Source organism: Dipteris shenzhenensis, chromosome 14, assembly GCF_047967505.1.
Source record: "Dipteris shenzhenensis isolate YYH24624 ecotype China chromosome 14, Dip_SZ_1.0, whole genome shotgun sequence".
NCBI classification, from domain to species: Eukaryota; Viridiplantae; Streptophyta; class Polypodiopsida; order Gleicheniales; family Dipteridaceae; genus Dipteris; species Dipteris shenzhenensis.
The window spans coordinates 45,210,748-45,229,615 of NC_141609.1; the positions used below are offsets into that span (position 1 = coordinate 45,210,748).

An 18,868-nucleotide genomic window follows, 5' to 3' on the forward strand; every position below is an offset into this window, starting at 1 on the left:
TCTATTAGCTTGGTATTGTTGACATTCTCCAATGTAATGTTCAACATCAGCCCGCATCTTGGCTAATAGAAATCTTACTTAACCAAAGCCAACATACGTTGGAGACTAAGATGTCCAACACAAGGAGTGTCATGACACTTGAAGGGGACTTCTTCCCTTGTGTCTTGGACATTTGGTATGCAGACTTCAGCCTTTTCGGGATAAAAGATCATCCACCTCAAGTTTCTCTCCTCCTTAAACCTGGTTCATCTAAGCACCCCCCAACCTAGATCTACTGACAGATATGGTTGAAGTAATGATATTCCTCATACGGACCTTTAAGGGAAAGAAAAGATCAGTCCGGATCTCGTGAAACTCAGGCTGCATTGATGGCATAATCACTGGCAAACGTTTCAACCACCAACGGTTTAAGGGGGGGGTTATTTGTCGTATTGCATCCATAGGCACCTGCAGAGGATCAGAAGACAATGCCTTACTGGTCACAGAGAAAGGCTAGAAGAGAATTGAAACAAGAGATATAAAAGAGACAGAGAATAGAGAAGTTGGCAGAATAGTTGAATCAGCAAAGCTACTTGGCAAGGCAAGCTAGGGTGATGAAGGCAATTTGGAGTGTAAATAGGCAAAGGTGAAATTCTGCCAGAAAACAAGCTTGTAGAGTTGCTTATGCACTCGAGCTTATGTGCGGAACTCGTGTCATCCTTTGCATGCACGAGAGTGCTACATGTAAGCCACGTATCTACTCATGCATCGGCGTTTTAGCAAAGTAACTAGTGCACGCCCATGCATGATCTCATGCACACTCTAAGAAACATAGTACATGGACCAAAAAGCTACATGCAAATACTCCTTTCTACATGCATGACATTCGAGCCCATGCATGAGCATGCAAACTTAAAACACCTGTGCATGTTACAAAAATAAACTAGCACTCATGCATGGACTCCACATGCCACAAGCTGCTACTACAACACATTGCACGCAAAGCCACACACATGCATGCAAGGCAAGTACCGGCCAAAAACCAACAGATTTGTCAATCTGCTGCAGCCTCGAGATGGTTCACATGTTCAAATCAGGCTCAATGCTTCTAGAATTGATGAGCCCCATAAGCCTATTGCATGCATACCTGTAAAGGGTAATTCTGCACTGCAAAGCTGGATGAACCAGCAATATCCATCTGCTACAGCCAGTTCAGGATGAGGATTCAGGAATCAGCCCAAACACCAGCAAAGTGATCTGCTCAGGCTGATGAATCAGCCCATACAGCCTGCCCAGGCTGACACATCAACCCAAAGAGACCACCTGTGCACATGATGGCCTGCTCAGGCTGATGAATCAGTACAACCATGCACACAAACTGACAAAGGACAGTTCAACCTGCTTAAAACTATCGTCCAAAGACAGCGTTGTAGCTTTCCAGTCATTCAAATGCTTGTTAAATCCACTGAATTCAGTTCATCTGTAATCTAAAACGTGGAAGCAGGGAATTCATAAAATTTCTCTAACTTGCAAGGTACAAGCAACACAAAATTTTCTCATCATCATGAATGTACTGCTGCATAGAAGCTCTCCAAAACATTTCCATTCTGGCTTGAAGCCTGCATATGAGTGGACGATGAGAAAAAATATAGCTGCACAGTTTCTACCCCAAAAATGACAGTGATGTAAACCCAAAAAATGACAGTGACGTAAGTTAACACATGGATGCCTTTGTTCCAAGAACTGGCAGCAAACTCGCAATCAAGTCCAGAATTTCTAAAGAGATCATTCTAGAGCAGTAAACAAAACAACTTACAAGTAAGACTGCATGAAATTGAAAACATAACAAGATATATGTGCAAGGTAAAGCTATAAAGCTTAAGAGCACTATAATTTTTGAATGCTGCACAATCATGGAGTTGTATAAAGACATCTGGAAAAACTTATGGACTGAACAAAGAAAACAACGATGACATCCTATTCTGCCTCCTTGCTTACAGCTCCTAACTTTATCATCCCTCATGACAGGTGGTGGTTAGCGTACTTGAAGTAGCCTAACTTGGAGACAAAAAGCACCAAAAAGAACTCTCATCTAAATGCTGTAAATAATGCAGAGCTACTGCACGATAGGTCCAAGTTTTCCTTGAAAATACGTCTTAAGAAAAAATGGAGCTTGAAACTTTTCACTACGTTTACTTAAGCCACGTTCAACTTCAGAAAGAAAGAAGAATGAAAGAAAGAGGATAACATGTTCCAATAAGTGTATAAAATAATACTGAGGTGCTGCAATCTTACCCACGAGCTAAAATCTTCACGCTTGGTGATCCCAACAACATTATCCTCATATAGACCCTGTTAAGTCCACGCACGCAAAAGCATGCAGAAGCCCGTGTTCATCATGTCTGATGCATTTCAGATTAAGGTCTTTTACAGTTCAAGCATTCAACGGTCCCTCTATCCTGACGATAATAGTAATTAGAGCCAAAAGAACGCTGGCTGAATGCCAAATATCGATGCCCACCAAAGTAAGAGTATACAATGAACATATGTCAAAATGCAGCAGCTGTTTTTCGGAAATCACAAATCCGGCAGTCTTCCTGATCTGAAGACTGCAAATTTAGAGGTGGTTGAATAGGAATATGGTATACCGTGCTTAGTTAGAAAGTCCTCTAGAAGGGATCGCACCTTCTCTGGATCTGTACTTTCACATTCGATTTCATAGCAAGTTCCAAAGTCGAACTGCGTTTCGTCCAGCTCCAGTTTCTCGCCTTGCCAATCAAAAACGTTCCTGACATTTCTGAAGCCTCCTAAGCAAATAAACTCTTTACAGTCATACTCAGACATCACCTTCCGGATGAGATTACAATCAAGCGATGAGATCCTCCAAGGCTCCGCGACGCAGGCACGGGCAAGGGCGACATCGGCGTCCTCTTCTTCCTCGGTGACGCGACTAATACCATCAATGATGGTGGCTTTACCCTTGAGAGAAACGACACATCTGGAGTCACCATTATAGAATCGAAGGCGGAGGACGGCGCGATGGGAGCTAAGTTGAGCATTGGAGCCATCAAAGAAGATGTTTTCTTGGAGATGGCTGATGGTGTGGAAGGGGGCAAGAAGATCAGCCACCTGCTGGTGAGCTTGGTAACAAGGCAAACGCAGCTTCACCTCCACTTCCATATCTGCCCCCACATATGCAATGCAAATGAAAGCAAAGTGGAGAAAAGAGTATCAACTTTACAAAAAGTTGAATTTCATTCAGAAGGCCTGCCAATTGGGTAAATGTAGTGTTGTGTAAACAAGTGTAGTTAGTTCCATGGATATTGTGTAATTCAGTGTTGCTTACCCAAATATGGTCTAGAGTAGATCCATGTGTAGTTGTAGGGTCCTTTATCAATTGTGTCATTTTGTGATGGTTCATGAAGTCTTGAAGTTTTTGATAGTTTGTATTCTTGGTATTGTAGTCTATGTTGAAGTCTCCAAGAATAGTTGTAATTGCATTTGTTTCCAATTTTCATAAGAGGATGTTCAACATTTCAATCAATATTATAGTTGGAGTTGTTGGGTGCTTGTATACATTGATTATTGCGAAAGTGTTCAAATTTGTCATAGAATGTTGTGAGAAGTAGCTGGCATTTTTTATCAACAATCGAATTGGTAGATTTTAGGAGAATTTTGTTTTTGTAGCATGTTATTCCCGCTTCTAATGTATCTTCTATTGTGTTGAAATTTGGAAATTTATGTTGGATGGAATTGCTTGTGTGTATCTCTTGGAGGCACAAAATAGTTGCATTGTTAAGGCTTTTATCCGTGAAGATGTCATCCATGTGAGTGTATAGCGACCTCGTATTTAATGATTGTATTGTGAAGCAATTTAAGTATTGCTTGTTGAAGTTGATTTGTTTTGGCAACCATTGATGCGATGTTCTGAAGCATTCCATTTCCTGTAGAACTATTTTGTCTACCTTTATATTTTTACTTTCCAACTTGTTTACAAGGTATAGATTTTTTGGATCCCTCACGCGTCACAATGCTAGGTAGACGAGGCCATGCGATTAGTGTTAGAGGGATCGAATGCCAGTGCATCCATTGTGAGGCCTTGTGATTGATGTATTGTTCTTGCTGCAGGTAGTCAAATTGGGAATTGTACTCGTGTAATGGTGTTTAGTTTGTTTTTCCCAACTTGGAATTCTCTAGTGATTTGTTGAATTGGAGTCCGATTGGATGGGATCTTACTTTTTTAGAGGTTTATGTTTGCTAGTCTTTTTTTAATCACATTGGAATTAGCAATTCATATTGGTTTACATTATTCTCCCGATATGATGAAAATGAGGATGTAGTACTTAAATTGTTCACAAATATCCATGAGTCTTTTGTTGGGCTTGCTTGGCACAAGTCCCCGCACAAGAGTACATCAATACCGCCAAAAGGTTGTGTGTGACGTTTTTTATCTCCCTTAGTCGCATGTCTGCTGCTACTAGTGTGCTATGCCCAACTAGCGAAATTTCATCAATCACAACTAGCTGTAGGTCTTGATAGAGAAGAGATAATTCTTGAAGTTTCTCAACAGATAGACTTGTGTAATGACTTGCCATAAGGGGCAAGTGCAGTGCTGAGTGAATTATTCTTCCACCAATGTTGAATGCTACTTTTCTTGTGTAGGCTAGAAGTAAAACTTTTGGAAGTTCAATGTTGGATGATTCTTTGTGTGAGTCATTAATGCCGCATTAGAGCTTGCACAATGGCTAGCAAGGTGAATGTATTTCCAGTTCCTGCATTTCCAGTGAGAAAAATGTGGAATTTTGTGTCTTTGTCAATTCTTTTTCTGAACATTATGTCGTCTAAAAGCAAGCGTTGTTCTTGGTTCATTTGTTTAACTATGTTGTAGTACGCTTGATTTGAAAGCATTTTTATTTTTTTGGAGGAATTGTTCAAAAATTGGTTTGCTCTTATTTGCCTCGTTATGTCAAGTGCGAGATCGTATTTCTCTAGATGTTGAATTTGTGGTAGAAGAATTATTTTTAGTAGTGGAAGAGGAGCTTTTCTTGGGAGCTTATTAAACTTGTTTCTTTGTATGTCAATATATGTGCTTGTATTCTATGTACAAATCATGCCATGTTGGTCTGTACTTTGTAGAGAAGGCTCTTTGTTATGAAAAGGTAGAAAAAGGGTGCACAACTCTTTTAAATAGTTTTCTGGATCCTTATGCTCGTTGTAGTTGTTGAACCTTATAATCTTTGCGTTTTTTCTCTTAGTGGCATTATTGCTGTTGATTATGTATTCACTAACAAATTCTGCTAGGCATATAGGAGCTAGATTTGAGTGGCGTTTACAATATTTTACAATGATGTCATCAAAAAATATTTCAGTACTTTTTGGATGCATCATTTCCAATTGTGACCTTTTTAATAGAAGTGTTCGGTTTTCTGCAATGTTTGTGTTGATGTATTGAAATTGTTTGGTGGAGCTAGTTAGTGGCAGTGACAATGCCAAGTATGCCACTTGTTGAGAGCTTATGTGTTGTGCATTGAGGATAGCATTGCCAACTTTAATACATTCATTTGGGGGAGCTTTCGAGGCAATGCTTTCATTGCACGCTGCCTTTACTGCATCAGACGTTTCCTTATCTACTTTTGTGATGTATGATATGCAATAGGATGCTGCTCCATGTGGGTTCAAAATAAATTGTATGTCTGTATTTTCACACCACAGCTTTGATATTATAGGGTTGAAGTTGTTAGTGAAAATGTTCTTGGGACTTCTTCTAAGAAACAAGGTAGGTTGAGAGATACTCGAGCACAAACTTTTGATGTATTCATTTTCTGTCGGGCAAATTGCTAGAAGAAATTGTTCGTGAGTCATCCCCATCGTTCTTTCATCTTCAAGAATTAACTTAATGTGTTTCATGTTTTGTTTTAATGAATTTGTTTTTTCTTCCTCTTGTAACGGCATCAATATAGTTGTTTTATGCATTGGTGCTCTAGGAAAGCCAAACCTACATTTGTTTTTTTTCTTGTAGCAGGTTTTCTTATGCTTGTGTGCTTGAATTTCAATTTGTTGAATAAATATTGTGATGTATTCTGATATATACTTATCGACAAAGGATTCTATGTCGTTGTTTGATAATATTCTTGTAAAGAGAGTGGGAGAGAAGGAAGGAGTCTCACTTGCAGCTTTCTCACATACACAATGGGGGAATATACACAAAGGTGGAGGCTGAAAATAGTTTTCCTCTTCTTAGTTGTGAAAGCCAAAAGAACTCTAAGTATAAAAGAATAGGTGAACCCTATATGTGGGTCTCAAACCAAACTCAACTAACTAAGGTGGCATACTAACTGAGCCACTAACTAGAGTACATAAAGATAGCTGTCATCCAGCTATTATTCATGGGCGGTGTACTAACCGCATCCACAGCTAACAAGTCGGTGACATAAAAACGGTCACCTTGGCATATCATGAGTGGAGCTCGATATCTCAACACTCCCCCTCGAGCTCAATCCCAATTCCTGGACTCCAAGCAGGTCTCTGAACTTGCGTAGCTTCTCTACACCCAATGCCTTCGTGAATATGTCAGCTACCTAATCCTCTATGCTGACATAAACTAGATCAATAAAACCTACTAGAACCTTCTCTCGCACATAGTGATAATCCACCTCAATGTGTTTTGTTCTAGCATGATAGACTGGGTTATTTGCCAAGTGTATAATACTGCTCATGTTGTCACAATAAATGACAACTGGCCCATCTATAGACTAATGCATATCATAAAGTAGCTTATGCAATCAAGCTACCTCACATGCAGCCATTGTTGCACGCCTGTACTCAGCCTCTGTGCTTGACAAGGCAACTATAGGCTGTTTCTTACTGCTCCAAGTGACTGCAGCACTCCCAAAAGAGAACACATATCCACTAGTAGATCGTCTATCAAAAAAACTACAAGCCCAATTAGCATCAATGTATCCATGCAACTGTATCTGAACCCCAGTCTCATAAAATAGTCCATACTACAATGTGGACTTCACATACCTTAGTATGCGTCTAGCTGCATCTAAATGCGGTTTCCTTGGAGCCTGCATGAATTGACTTACCAACCCAACAACATAGCTCAAATATGGCCAAGTGATAGTCATATAAATCAAACTTCCTACTATGCATCTATACATAGTAGGGTCTTCCAGAAGCTCACCTGCATCTGCGCTCAACTTCACATTCTGCTCTAAAGGAACTGAAATAGGCTTACAGCCTGCCATCCCATATTTGGATAGCATGTCCAATCCATACTGCCTTTGCAAGAGCCATATCCCACTTGTGGATCTAATCACCTCAATGCCCAAGAAGTAACGTAGCTCTCCCAAATCCTTCATCTTACACACAGTCACTTCCTAGTGACGATTATGCATCAACATGCAATAAGAATGATTCTGTCACTCCCAATATCTTTGTGCACAGGCATACAATGTAATTTTTGCGATAACTTTTCACCGACCTATAGAACAGTGGTTGCATAGCAAAAACATGGCACTTTCCTAAGTGCTTGCGAAAACTTCCGCCACTAAAACGGGCCCCGAAATGGCCTCGAATCAAAAAAATAATTTCACAAAGGGCTTCAGCCCATAGCATATACTGCCCTCTCGCCACACCGCGAAAGGCATCCCAATCTGAGACAGTGCACTCTTGCACTTTCCGGCTATACTACCTGTAGAGATTTGCTCCCAAACTCGAAAAAAAGGAAACACTGATCCTCTTACTAGGACACCACGAACTTGGTTTGCTTTCTTGAGCTCCTTACCACGAACCGAACTTTGATACCATGTAAAGAGAGTGGGAGAGAAGGAAGGAGTCTCACTTGCAGCTTTCTCACATACACAATGGGGGAATATACACAAAGGTGGAGGCTAAAAACAGTTTTCCTCTTCTTAGTTGTGAAAGCCAAAAGAACTCTAAGTACAAAAGAATAGGTGAACCCTATATGTGGGTCTCAAACCAAACTCAGCTAACTAAGGCGGCATACTAACTGAGCCACTAACTAGAGTACATAAAGATAGCTGTCATCCAGCTACTATTCATGGGCAGTGTACCAACCACATCCATAGCTAACAAGTCAGTGACATAAATGCACAACGGTCACCCTGACATATCACGAGTGGAGCTCGATATCTCAACAATTCTAGGGATAGGGGCATTTTCAATCCATAGAAGCCCATGATCATGTTGGCTTCCTCTATGTTGGAATTCATAACAAAGAAAAAATCGTTTAACTTCCCCAAAATAGTGGCGTCTTTGCGTAGCAAAGTTTTGAGACATCGAAATTTGTGGACGTAGTATTGTGTTGTTGTTATCGGATCTGAACGTATAAGATTGCAAGTGGCCATTCTTTCATTTGCTTGATTCTCTTCTTCTTGTTCCCCCTTCAGTTTATGGATGCGTCAATTTTACGAGCAAAAACCTATGAGCAGGTTTATCCGAGCGTGTTTTTCAAGAGATTTTTAAAAATGTTTTTCTTTAGGAAACATGGTTTTTACACTTTTATTTTCACTAGAACTAGATCCCTTTATCATAAAAATATACAGACTAGTCACTCATTCATTTTTACACAACATAATTTTCTTATTTAGAGACATCCCTTTGTACCCCTGTTATTACCTTAAAAAAGTGTTGATTCCTTTAAGAAACATTCCTCATAATCACTCTCAATGTAATAATACTATGCATATATAATTACTTATTAACACATTTATATCATATGGCAATATCTTTTTAGTGTTTTTATAGCATATTTATGGACATGTTTCTAAAGAAGTTTAAATTACTATAAATAAGTATTAACTTGGGCTTATATATCACTCTCACAAAATACATGTAATATTTAATACTATATATGGAAGATTTTCGAAAATATAACTTCATTTAATAGATGTGCTCAAATGGGGTGTTCCGATCAATTTGAGTGGTTGAATGACTATATTTGGACATTGGATATGAAAGTTATGTCACTTTTAAAAGTGCTGTCCAAGGTAGTTTCGCCAGCGAAACTACCTTGGGAGACTTGCTTCAAAGGGGTTTCGCTGGCGAAACTACCTGGATGGCTTACTTCAATGAGTTTTCTTTGAAGAAACTCTTTCATGAAGATAGGTTGAGAGAGGGTTTTCAATGTCACCCCCTATTAAGTAAAAGTTGTAAGAAGGATCATAAGGGAATTTTCATAGAGAAGTCTACTCTACATGTGGGTTTCTTCAAAAGCCATCCCATTATGCTCTCACCATTCCTACAGATTCACCTAAATATTTTTGTATAAAATAGGCATTGCTATAATACTTTGCATATTTCTAAGTGAAACTATGTTTTCTTCTGATCGATTTTTGCCATATTTATGCATAGTGGGAAGCTTTTTTTTTCCTTCGCTCGGACGCTCGGAAGATTTCGCTCAGAAAATGCTCGTCCCCTTCAGTTAATGGAGGCAGTGAAGTAATGGTTGTAATAGCTTCTCTACTGCAGAAAGCGTAACAAAGAAAGTTTGGTGGCCCAAGTTGGCACAACATTGCAAATACATTTTTTTTAAATTGGTACTTGTAGTCTGCAGAGCTATGTAGATGTGTAAAGTCTCTGTATCCTATGTTGGAGTGCAACAACTTCTCTATGTTTGTGTTGAGTAGAGCATCTTTTACTTTCAATGTTTGGCTCTTCTTTTGGCCTTTTTGCATGCAAACCCATGTAGAGGAAAGGAGAGCCAAACCCATGTTTGGCTCTTCTTTTGGCCTTTTTGCATGCAAACCCATGTTATTCTTCTCATTTTGTATATTTTGTTTATCGTGCTTTGCATAGTGTACTTCCTCTCCAGTTCAAGTGATTGATAAATGTAGCAATATCTTTTGCTGAGAAGGCAAAATGTTTTATTAAAACTTCATTTAGCAAGGCCAAATCTTTTTTTGTCCACTTGCAATATTTGCGATCTAACAGCACTTCAACCAAAGTAAAAATCAACCAAGTTGGTCTTGACTCATCTACTAATAGAGAGTGTTTTCTTGCTTGTCCAACTTTGCCTATCAAGGCCCTCTTTATTATTTTTGAGCCATTGAAGCATAGCAAATTGAAAGAATGTTCAAATAAGTTATGGAAACATTGCAAAACATCAACAATAATTGTGTATGATGAGGAAGATGTGAGAATTCTTTGCATATTATTAATATCGAAACCACAATTGCTTGATTTGACACTCAACATTTGCCATGGATTGTTGCCTACAAATATCATGGCCATAATGTTATTGAACATAGTATCTAACAATTGTTGATATGTAAAAGATGGAAAAAAATGCAATAGGCAGAAAAAACAATCTTCATTTGAAGGGAATTTTAAGGCAAGATCAGCAATGAAGTTTTTTCATTGAAGGGCTTTATGTAAGTCCATTGTTTCAAAGTTGATTCACCAAAAATCCCATGCAAGAAGATGTTGGAATGTAAATGACGTTTATTTTTTGAAACTATTCCATCACAACATGCTATCACAATTCATTGATTTTAAATAACACATTGATATTTTTTTTTGAAGTGCAATAATAAAGCAAGAGTCTTTTAAAAGCTATTTCATTGTCACAATGGATTGAAAGTACAAGGATGATGATAGCAAAAATCACAAACTATTTTGGAACGCAATAACAAAACTAGAGCTATTGATTGTGAAACTCCCGCTTGGTTTCGTTGTTTTGAGCTTCCCACGTGCCAGCATAATATCTGCCTCATAAAAGTCGAGAAAAGGAACATTCAACTATAGCACTGTGTCTACGTATGGTCCCTTGAGCTGCACTGGCATCCGCTCCCCATCGCACTGATAAATATCACCCGTCAAACAAGGCACCCGTACAACTGTTTGGACACTATTGCATGAGTAGCAATAAGGTTGAAGCTCGTCACAGCTCACGCGTAATCCACTACAAGAGTCACACTCATACTCTAGCAAGTCTGCATTGATGTTGGTGAAATGCAACACTCCAAGAAAAAAAGTGAGTGCTTGTCTTTGGCTAACAAGCATTTTTTTGTTGAGAAAGGACATAGTACCTTTGTTCCATAGCCCAAACAAGCAACTTGGCTAGAAAATGTTGTCTTCAATGCATCTTTGACTGGACCATCTAATATGGTGAAATCAAAGACACATATTGTACCTTTGGCTTTGAGGAAGGAAATGTTTTTTAGAACATACATAACAACCCCTTCTTCATTGAATTCTTGGATTAAGGATGTGAGAGTGTAGGCTTGCGTTCCATGATAAAAGAGAGCTGTTGTTTGCAAAAAAACAATCAATTAGATGGTTTTGCTATTTCACATAAGTTAAAAGTTAGGAAAAGTGGTGTTTGAACTTACTGCTACTCTATCTTGGTCTCTTGGCCCATCCGCCACAATAATTTGACCAGCATTACTGTCATCGTTGCTAACCTTGATGATGACAACGCCAATTGTGCCAACCACGCTCGCAACATTGGAGTTGGAAAGATTGACCATTTCAGCAGCCCAAGAGATGTAAGTGCAAAGAGGATGGTCTGGAAGCAATTGAAGGTTGCCATCAAATGGCTCTCCTCTAATAATGCAAGTGGTAGCATCAATGAGCAAGGACAGCTTGGAGGTTCCACCTTCATTTGCACCTCTTGGAACTATAGTTGCTCCCTCTATTCGATAAAATTCTCCAACTTGCAAGAAGTTCACAAATTGGTGGATGTATGTAGAGGGTACAAGCAATGTAATAGTATGAGAACAATGCTTGTCTATCAAGTCCCCCTTCAACAAGATGGGATATTTTGGATTTGGAACCTTGTATGTTCCATACTTGCATAACAATTTTCCTTCAAAGACAAACCTATGTGGCACACATTCGGATAATTGCGCGATTCTTAGTGACACCAATGTATTGCCACCTCCTACAAAATTCTCTTTCGTAGGAATGATTGCTTTTGTGTTTGGAGAAAAGCCATGAGAGGTTCCTTGATAGTTGTTGTAATTGCCTCCGTTGTAAGAATTTACCTCTTCTCCATCTTGTTTTAAGATAATTTGTTTGCTAACTACATTTAGAAGTACAACTATTATAAAGGAGAGTGTTTGCATACATTAGAAGAAATCAATAATTTTATTTGAACACTTTTGAAGCAAAATTTTTGTGAACATTAGAACAAATCCTTTCATGTTCATTGCATTATCTTCTTTAAATGAAAGTACATGATTGAAAAATTATTCAATACTTAGTTTCTCAACTATGTATCTCATATTACAAGAATAGAAATGTTTACTTGTTACTTCAAACAATATTCTATCAATTTCAATCACAATAACTTCAAAGTATTACAAACTCTAAAGCAAATTCGATAGAGTTCCCATGTAATAATTTATTGGTAGAAGTTCCAATACTATTAATTTAAAAGCCAAACTCTTCCTAATCAGAGTCAATATTAATGACATCAACAATGGTTGGCTTCATTTTGCACAAGCCACTTTTAGGAGTTTCATTTATTTTCGAGCGAACCACACGTGTGCTAATCTTACACCTAAAGTCCACATACTCCGAATGTCTTCGCACAAGCTTCTTCACTGAGGAAAATAAATAAATAAATAACCTATTATGAGTTGTAGGTTCTACGAACAAAAGAAGGCATAAGTTTGATATTTGCACCTTGGGCATATGCCTCTTCAATAATGGCTTGGAACGATCCTTTTAAAGATCGTTTTGAAGAAGCTTTCTTAATAGGAGAGGCTTTGAGCAAACTTTCTTTTGGGGCCTTGCTTGGAGAAATTATTGATAAAGGTGTTGATGCAAGGCTAGGTGGAGAAGCTGATTTTTGCATGAATGAACATGTAGACCTAGGAGGAGATTGGCCTAATATTTTACAGAAAATTTAAAGAAATGTAAGTGCATAAATAATTTGAACAAAGAAAAATGAAAGCATAATATTTTTAAATTATAAACGGCATAGTCTAAAACGCCTAACATACTACTAATAAGCTGTTATGTTCTATGGCTCAACGTTGCACACAATCTCTACAATAACAAACTGTCATGTTATATGGCACATCATCACTCACAGTCTCTGCAATTTCGAAATGAAGTCTAATATTATGCTCACCTGCTCCTTAAACATCTCATCCATTCTCTTTTGGAATATATAAAATAGTGAAAAAGAGGTTATAGAAGGCATTTAAAAATGTCTTTGAATACCTGTGATACACATCACTTTTGAAGGTGCATTGCTTAACGGTGAAATATTGAGGTGGTTTGAAAATTGGGGGGCAAACTATTTGTTAGAACAACCTCCTATATATTACACTTGAAATTTTAAAAATATAGGAGGTCATTCTCAGCATAAGGCTCTTACCTCCCCACTAGATTTTGGAGATCTATGCCATAGTGAATTGTTTATGGATTCGATTTTTGCCAGTTCATATCATAGATTAGTCCTTAGCATGAGGATAATTCAACATCAGCTCTTCAATCCTACCATAGATTACTCCTTAACATCTGGATAATTTAGCATCAGTTCTTTAGTCTTGCCATAGTGCGGATCATATTATCAAGTTTTTCCATAGAACAAATTGCAAGATGACAATATTCAAGCATATATTCATGAATATATTGCAAGATTATCATTTTTTGCAAACCACCTTTCTTTGTGTCATTTCCTCATTTGGTAACTCGCATGCTTCTAGTTCAAGAATATTCTAGCAAATAGATCAAGTGTTACACAGCATAGATGTTATGCATACTGAGCAATACAATCAAGACCTTCGCTGGGTTTCATGTACTGCATGCAAAATTGACCAATACACCATATAATAGGACATAAAGAATATGATACAACTATATCGACATCATTAATATATTCACAATAACCCTCATTAGTAGATGAGGGCTGGCCACATTCATATTTTCTTTATAAATAAGCTTCTAACAAATTTTGATGTATGTTTAATTTTGTACTCCCAGTATGGTCCAAAATGTGATGGCATACTAGTAATAAGATTTGATATGGACTAGCAAAGGGAACATCAAATAAATCAACTATATCGTCTAATAGTCCCACCTCGAGTCCTTGCTTCGATGCTTCTTTTCTCTTGAGAGAGGTCAACTAAATCTAAAACCAACTTGATGATTTTGTCAAAAAATGTATGAGATTCAGATTTTGATATGGTATGCCCATGCTATATGGGTAAAGAAAATAGTAAAAAACCACCTCTTGAGTGGGTTTAAAAAACTACTTCAGAAAATGGCCCTGTTTTGATATTATTTTATTGTAAGAGATGAACCCGGTTGTAGAAACAACTTGATGATGTTTATGGAATTCAAGTGTGGATAAGGGTGTGCCCCACTCCGTGACCTTCTGAAATTTTCTTGAAAAACTAGGAAAATGGTATTGTTTTGATGCGTGTTTTCTTCTTAGAGGTTCCCTTGACTCTAGAACCAATTTGATGATTTTAGAGAAATGTATGAACTTATAATTTGATATGGTGTGACCATAAAAAATTTGTACCCACCACTAATCAAAACACTATATACAAGGATATAAGGTACAAGACATGAACTATATAGACATCATCAATACATACACATCCAAATCACTCCTATCAATCATATCAAATGAGATGCATGTGCATATAATATAGCACCATTGTCAAGAATATAAAGCAAATAGATCAAGTGTTATACACCATACATGCTATAATGCAAACAAGGCAATACAATCAAGATAACTCTTAGAGTGGGTTCCATGCATGGAGCATCAAAACCCTAAATAGTATCGGAATCAAGTGTTCAAGAGCTCATAAAAAATCTTATGATGTCTATTTTTCACAAAGCAATCCTTTGGAAGTTTCAAGTCTAGGCTTGTATGGTTATTTCAATTTCAAGACAACTCTTGGATTATATGGTTGTTTGTGTTGCTCTTTTGATGACCTAGGCTTTCAAGTTTTAGTTAGAGGTTATTGTATTTGGATATTAATGTCCTCACAACACCTTGCTTGCATTTAATGATAGCTTGTTCCAACACATGACATTTAGCATACACATGGACAAGAGCATCACTTGCACCACACCTCTTTGATATGAAAGAGCAAGTATCCACATAGATTTGACTAGAAAGGACCCAATATACAGTAGACTAGGCTAGATTTTATTATCAAAGCATCCATGAGATAAGTACATATCTCATGATTCTTGTGGACAATTAATGGAAGGGCTAGTTCCAAAATCAATACACAAAATTTCAATCTACAAAATATATAGTACACATAATTTTTCATTATAGCTCTGGCTATTTCAAAAATACATTTTTTGTTCCTTATAAAGAACAACAAAAGAACCTAAAAGCACTAAATAATATTGTCATCAAACTATCCATTATTTTTATATGCAAAGCAAGCAATGATAAATGGTAGAGTTCAGGTCTAACTCACTCATTCGCAAGATCTAGAATGATATATATGCTAAATTCTACTTTGATACATAGTTATGGATAGTAGAGCTATAAAAAGACATTATAGACCTCATGTAGGTATAATGGCACAAAGCTTCAACCACCAAAAGGTAGATATTCTCAACACAAATCCTTGTCTCCTACAAATCTAAAAATGTCTTGCCTGAAAGAAAGAAACATGCACACATGGATTAAAGGATTATCATTGCCTTCTTCCATAATGAGCTCAAAATTATCATCTCAAGATTATGCTCTTATGATCATCTTCTTCACTTGCATTCATGAGTAGCTTCCATGGCTTGATCCTAATTTCTACACAAATGCTTTGAAGGCCCACTCGCATAAACCATTTTTAATATTCTCTTATAATATCAATACACTTGCTTTTCTCAACTTCTTATCCCTCTTGTTGGGTTGTATTTAGTGTTCTTCATCTTTGATGACAAATTGCAAAGCATCACTAACAATGCCGTCTCGCATAATCTCTTTGTGTACTACAATACAAGTACAACCCCCCATGCTTCTAACATAACCCAATAGCTTTTTCTCACAAGACCCATGATCAAATACCTTCGAGGCTTTGATGTCATGAGTGATGATCAACCTGTACATCATTGAAAATTAAAAAAATAGAGGATTGGATTAATAAATACTGTCATGTGGCCTTCTTGTATCCTAAATTTCAAGCGGGGGGGGAAACTCTCATATGCCCAAAATTCAAACAAAGAAAGGATAATTTCATAAGTCCCATAAATATATAGATTCCACCTAATACCTATTAAGAAAGGCATGCTAAGCAAGTCTTTTAGTAATCATGATTTTTCTTAATACCTATTGAGTAGAGCATGCTGAGGGATAAGTTATAAAGGGTATAATCTACCGGTTGAAGAAACAAAACCAAGGGAGCTTCCCTATCCAATCAAGATACAATCTCAAAAACAAGATTCATATTCAAAGAATGTTTTATCATACCACTCACACTTTACACACAAAAATATGCTACCGAAGTTGCCCTTTCACCTAAATCTTGCAAAAAAGAAATAAATTATCTTCCAAATAGCTTGCCCACACGAAAGAGGCAATCATCCTATACAACAAGAGCAAACATGCTAGTAGAAAAATAACTTTGTCCATTGCTAAAGCAAAATCTTATAAGCAATTTATTAGATTAGGCTTATAATTATATTTCCACATCCAAAGACAATCTTTATCATATCACTCAAGAGGAAACTTATCCAAAACACATACTTAGCTTGTAGCTATAAGTCTTGCAAAATAAGAAACCCACTGCTTGCCCAAAAATAAAATAAAAACCACACTTTAAACACCATGCATAAAAGAGCAACAATCCACATCAAAAGTACCACACTCCATTTGAGAGAGAAAATTTAATGGTAAGAGCTCGCCTATTATCTCCCTCCACAAGGGATGCTATCAATATATGAAAGAAATCAATATAATCTTGGCTCATCAATATTAAAGAAGTCATAATAATTTTGGCTCATTAAGGGAAATTATGGCATCAATTTTCATGCGCACTACTAAGAGTTACACAAAAAACAAACATGATCCAAGATAGCATTTCCTACCATGGCTCTAAAATATAGTATTCTTTATCCCTATGTTATTATGAGTAACACAAAGTATCTCCCTAGAATATATTGTTTTACAATTAAATAATAATTTTCCAAAGAGCGCCATTTTGAGTGAACTACTTATAATACCACAAGTCAATTCTATGGTTTAATCATCTTATGCTATTGTGTGTCATCATGCAACCAAAATTGATGCAATAGGTGATAGAAAGCAACCAAGATCAAAATGGGTAGAAGACATGAATGATGATGTGAATGCAATCTAAATTGAAAACAAAATCTCAAATTTGAAGTGGCAGTAAAAATGGGCTGATTGGAATGATGCAATTTACCTTTTAATGACCTAATTTTCTATTCAATCTCTCTACATAACATTGGAACTTGTAAGCAATCAAAAGAAATACTAGAACTTTCACTCAAATTGACCATAGCCTAATATGACTACTTGATAAAAAGTACAAAGTCTCCAGTTTTGAGTCACATGGCACTACCTGTGGTATCTGTAGCTTTCAAAAAATATTATTTAAACTCCTTCACAAGCACATTTTAAAAAATTACTATGTACATCATCCTAAACTAGTGGATGATTGGGTGATCGATATTTCATGGTCTAATTATGCATATACTTAGGGAAATATAAAGAATAACCATCTAGTAGCTAGAGGAAAAGGATAGTAGAATTTTGGATATGTCCTGATGCAAATACAAAGGACATGTGACACAAAGTATACCACAAGATACGTCCAGATGCAATACCAAGGATAGCAAAATGGACAATAGAATTCTAGATATGTCTACATGAAAACACAAGGATAGGTCCATACGCAAATACTAAGGATGCAAAATTATGGATACTTCAAGATAATTCTCCAACCATGAATGAAGTAATATCCATGTACAAAGGATAGGAAAACATGCATGAAAAGCTAAACGGCATTAGATGTCGATGTACCCAAACACAAATTCAACCAAAATGTGTGCTCTATATTGGGAAGAAAAGCGATCATTAAAAATTAAAACCATCTACTAAGGCCAAAAGCATTGATTGGCTATACTAAAATGGAGAAACTATTCAGAAAACTTATGTGAGAGACAAGACATAGTCTCAAGTCATTTCATTAAGCACAAGAATTACACAACTAAAAGTTCCAAATAGATGTCTATGAGCTCATCATATAGCTAGATAATTTCATGTATTTCTTTCTTTTACCGTATTTTTAATGATCTTCTAGCATAATGTAGATCACATTGTAATAGTCGCGGCATAAATGAACAATCCATCTACAAGCAAACACTAGCATTGTAATGCTAAAAACTAACAAGAACCTGGAAGTTTCAAAGATAGTATTGATGGGCCTTATGCATGTACATTATTGTTGGCATATGAGCTTGCAAATTTTCTAAACTAGTATTCGTTTAATGCTAACAAATTCATGCACTCAAAAAACTTCCATTCAAAATAAATGTATACCTTGGTTATGACTGCAACGTGTGTCACCACAAACTAGTGCATGTCAGTATGCGCCAAACAATGGCTCAAATTGCTTATAAACAATCCAAGATTTCCAATGCCCACCAAAACCATAGCTTTCTGACTTTGGTCTATCTTCACTACTGGCAGCCTCATGAACAACTCTAATGAGATTGCAATAGCTAGGACAACATGCTTGAAATCTAGCCAAGCTAAGGAGGCTCGATCTTGGTGGATCTAAGTCTATAATTTTGGAGCTAAATAAGGTCAATTCCGATGCATCTAAGTCTATAATATTGGAGCTAATGATGACAAGAAAAGCACAAAGTGAGGGTACGCCCAAAGATGGTTCTGTTTGGATCTTCTATAAGTTTC

General features: G+C 37.0%; 1 protein-coding gene across 6 annotated transcripts; it reads right to left on the minus strand.

The window, feature by feature from the left end:
- Positions 1 to 1,091: 1,091 nt before the first annotated feature.
- LOC147894700 (adenylate cyclase) lies at positions 1,092 to 3,221 on the minus strand. Of its 6 annotated transcripts, none has more exons than XM_087384722.1 (3): positions 2,665 to 3,221; positions 2,275 to 2,331; positions 1,092 to 1,598 (listed from the first exon to the last, which is right to left on the minus strand). In XM_087384722.1, the coding sequence occupies exons 1-3, from the start codon at positions 3,157 to 3,159 to the stop codon at positions 1,542 to 1,544; spliced, it is 609 nt and encodes a 202-aa protein (XP_087240848.1). In that variant the 5' UTR covers positions 3,160 to 3,221; the 3' UTR covers positions 1,092 to 1,541. The 6 variants fall into 6 exon arrangements, with proteins under 6 accessions (XP_087240848.1, XP_087240851.1, XP_087240847.1 ...); XM_087384725.1 differs by having other exon boundaries at positions 1,584 to 1,598; positions 2,628 to 3,220; XM_087384723.1 differs by lacking the exon at positions 1,092 to 1,598 and adding an exon at positions 1,854 to 2,033.
- Between the last annotated feature and the right edge of the window lie 15,647 nt (positions 3,222 to 18,868).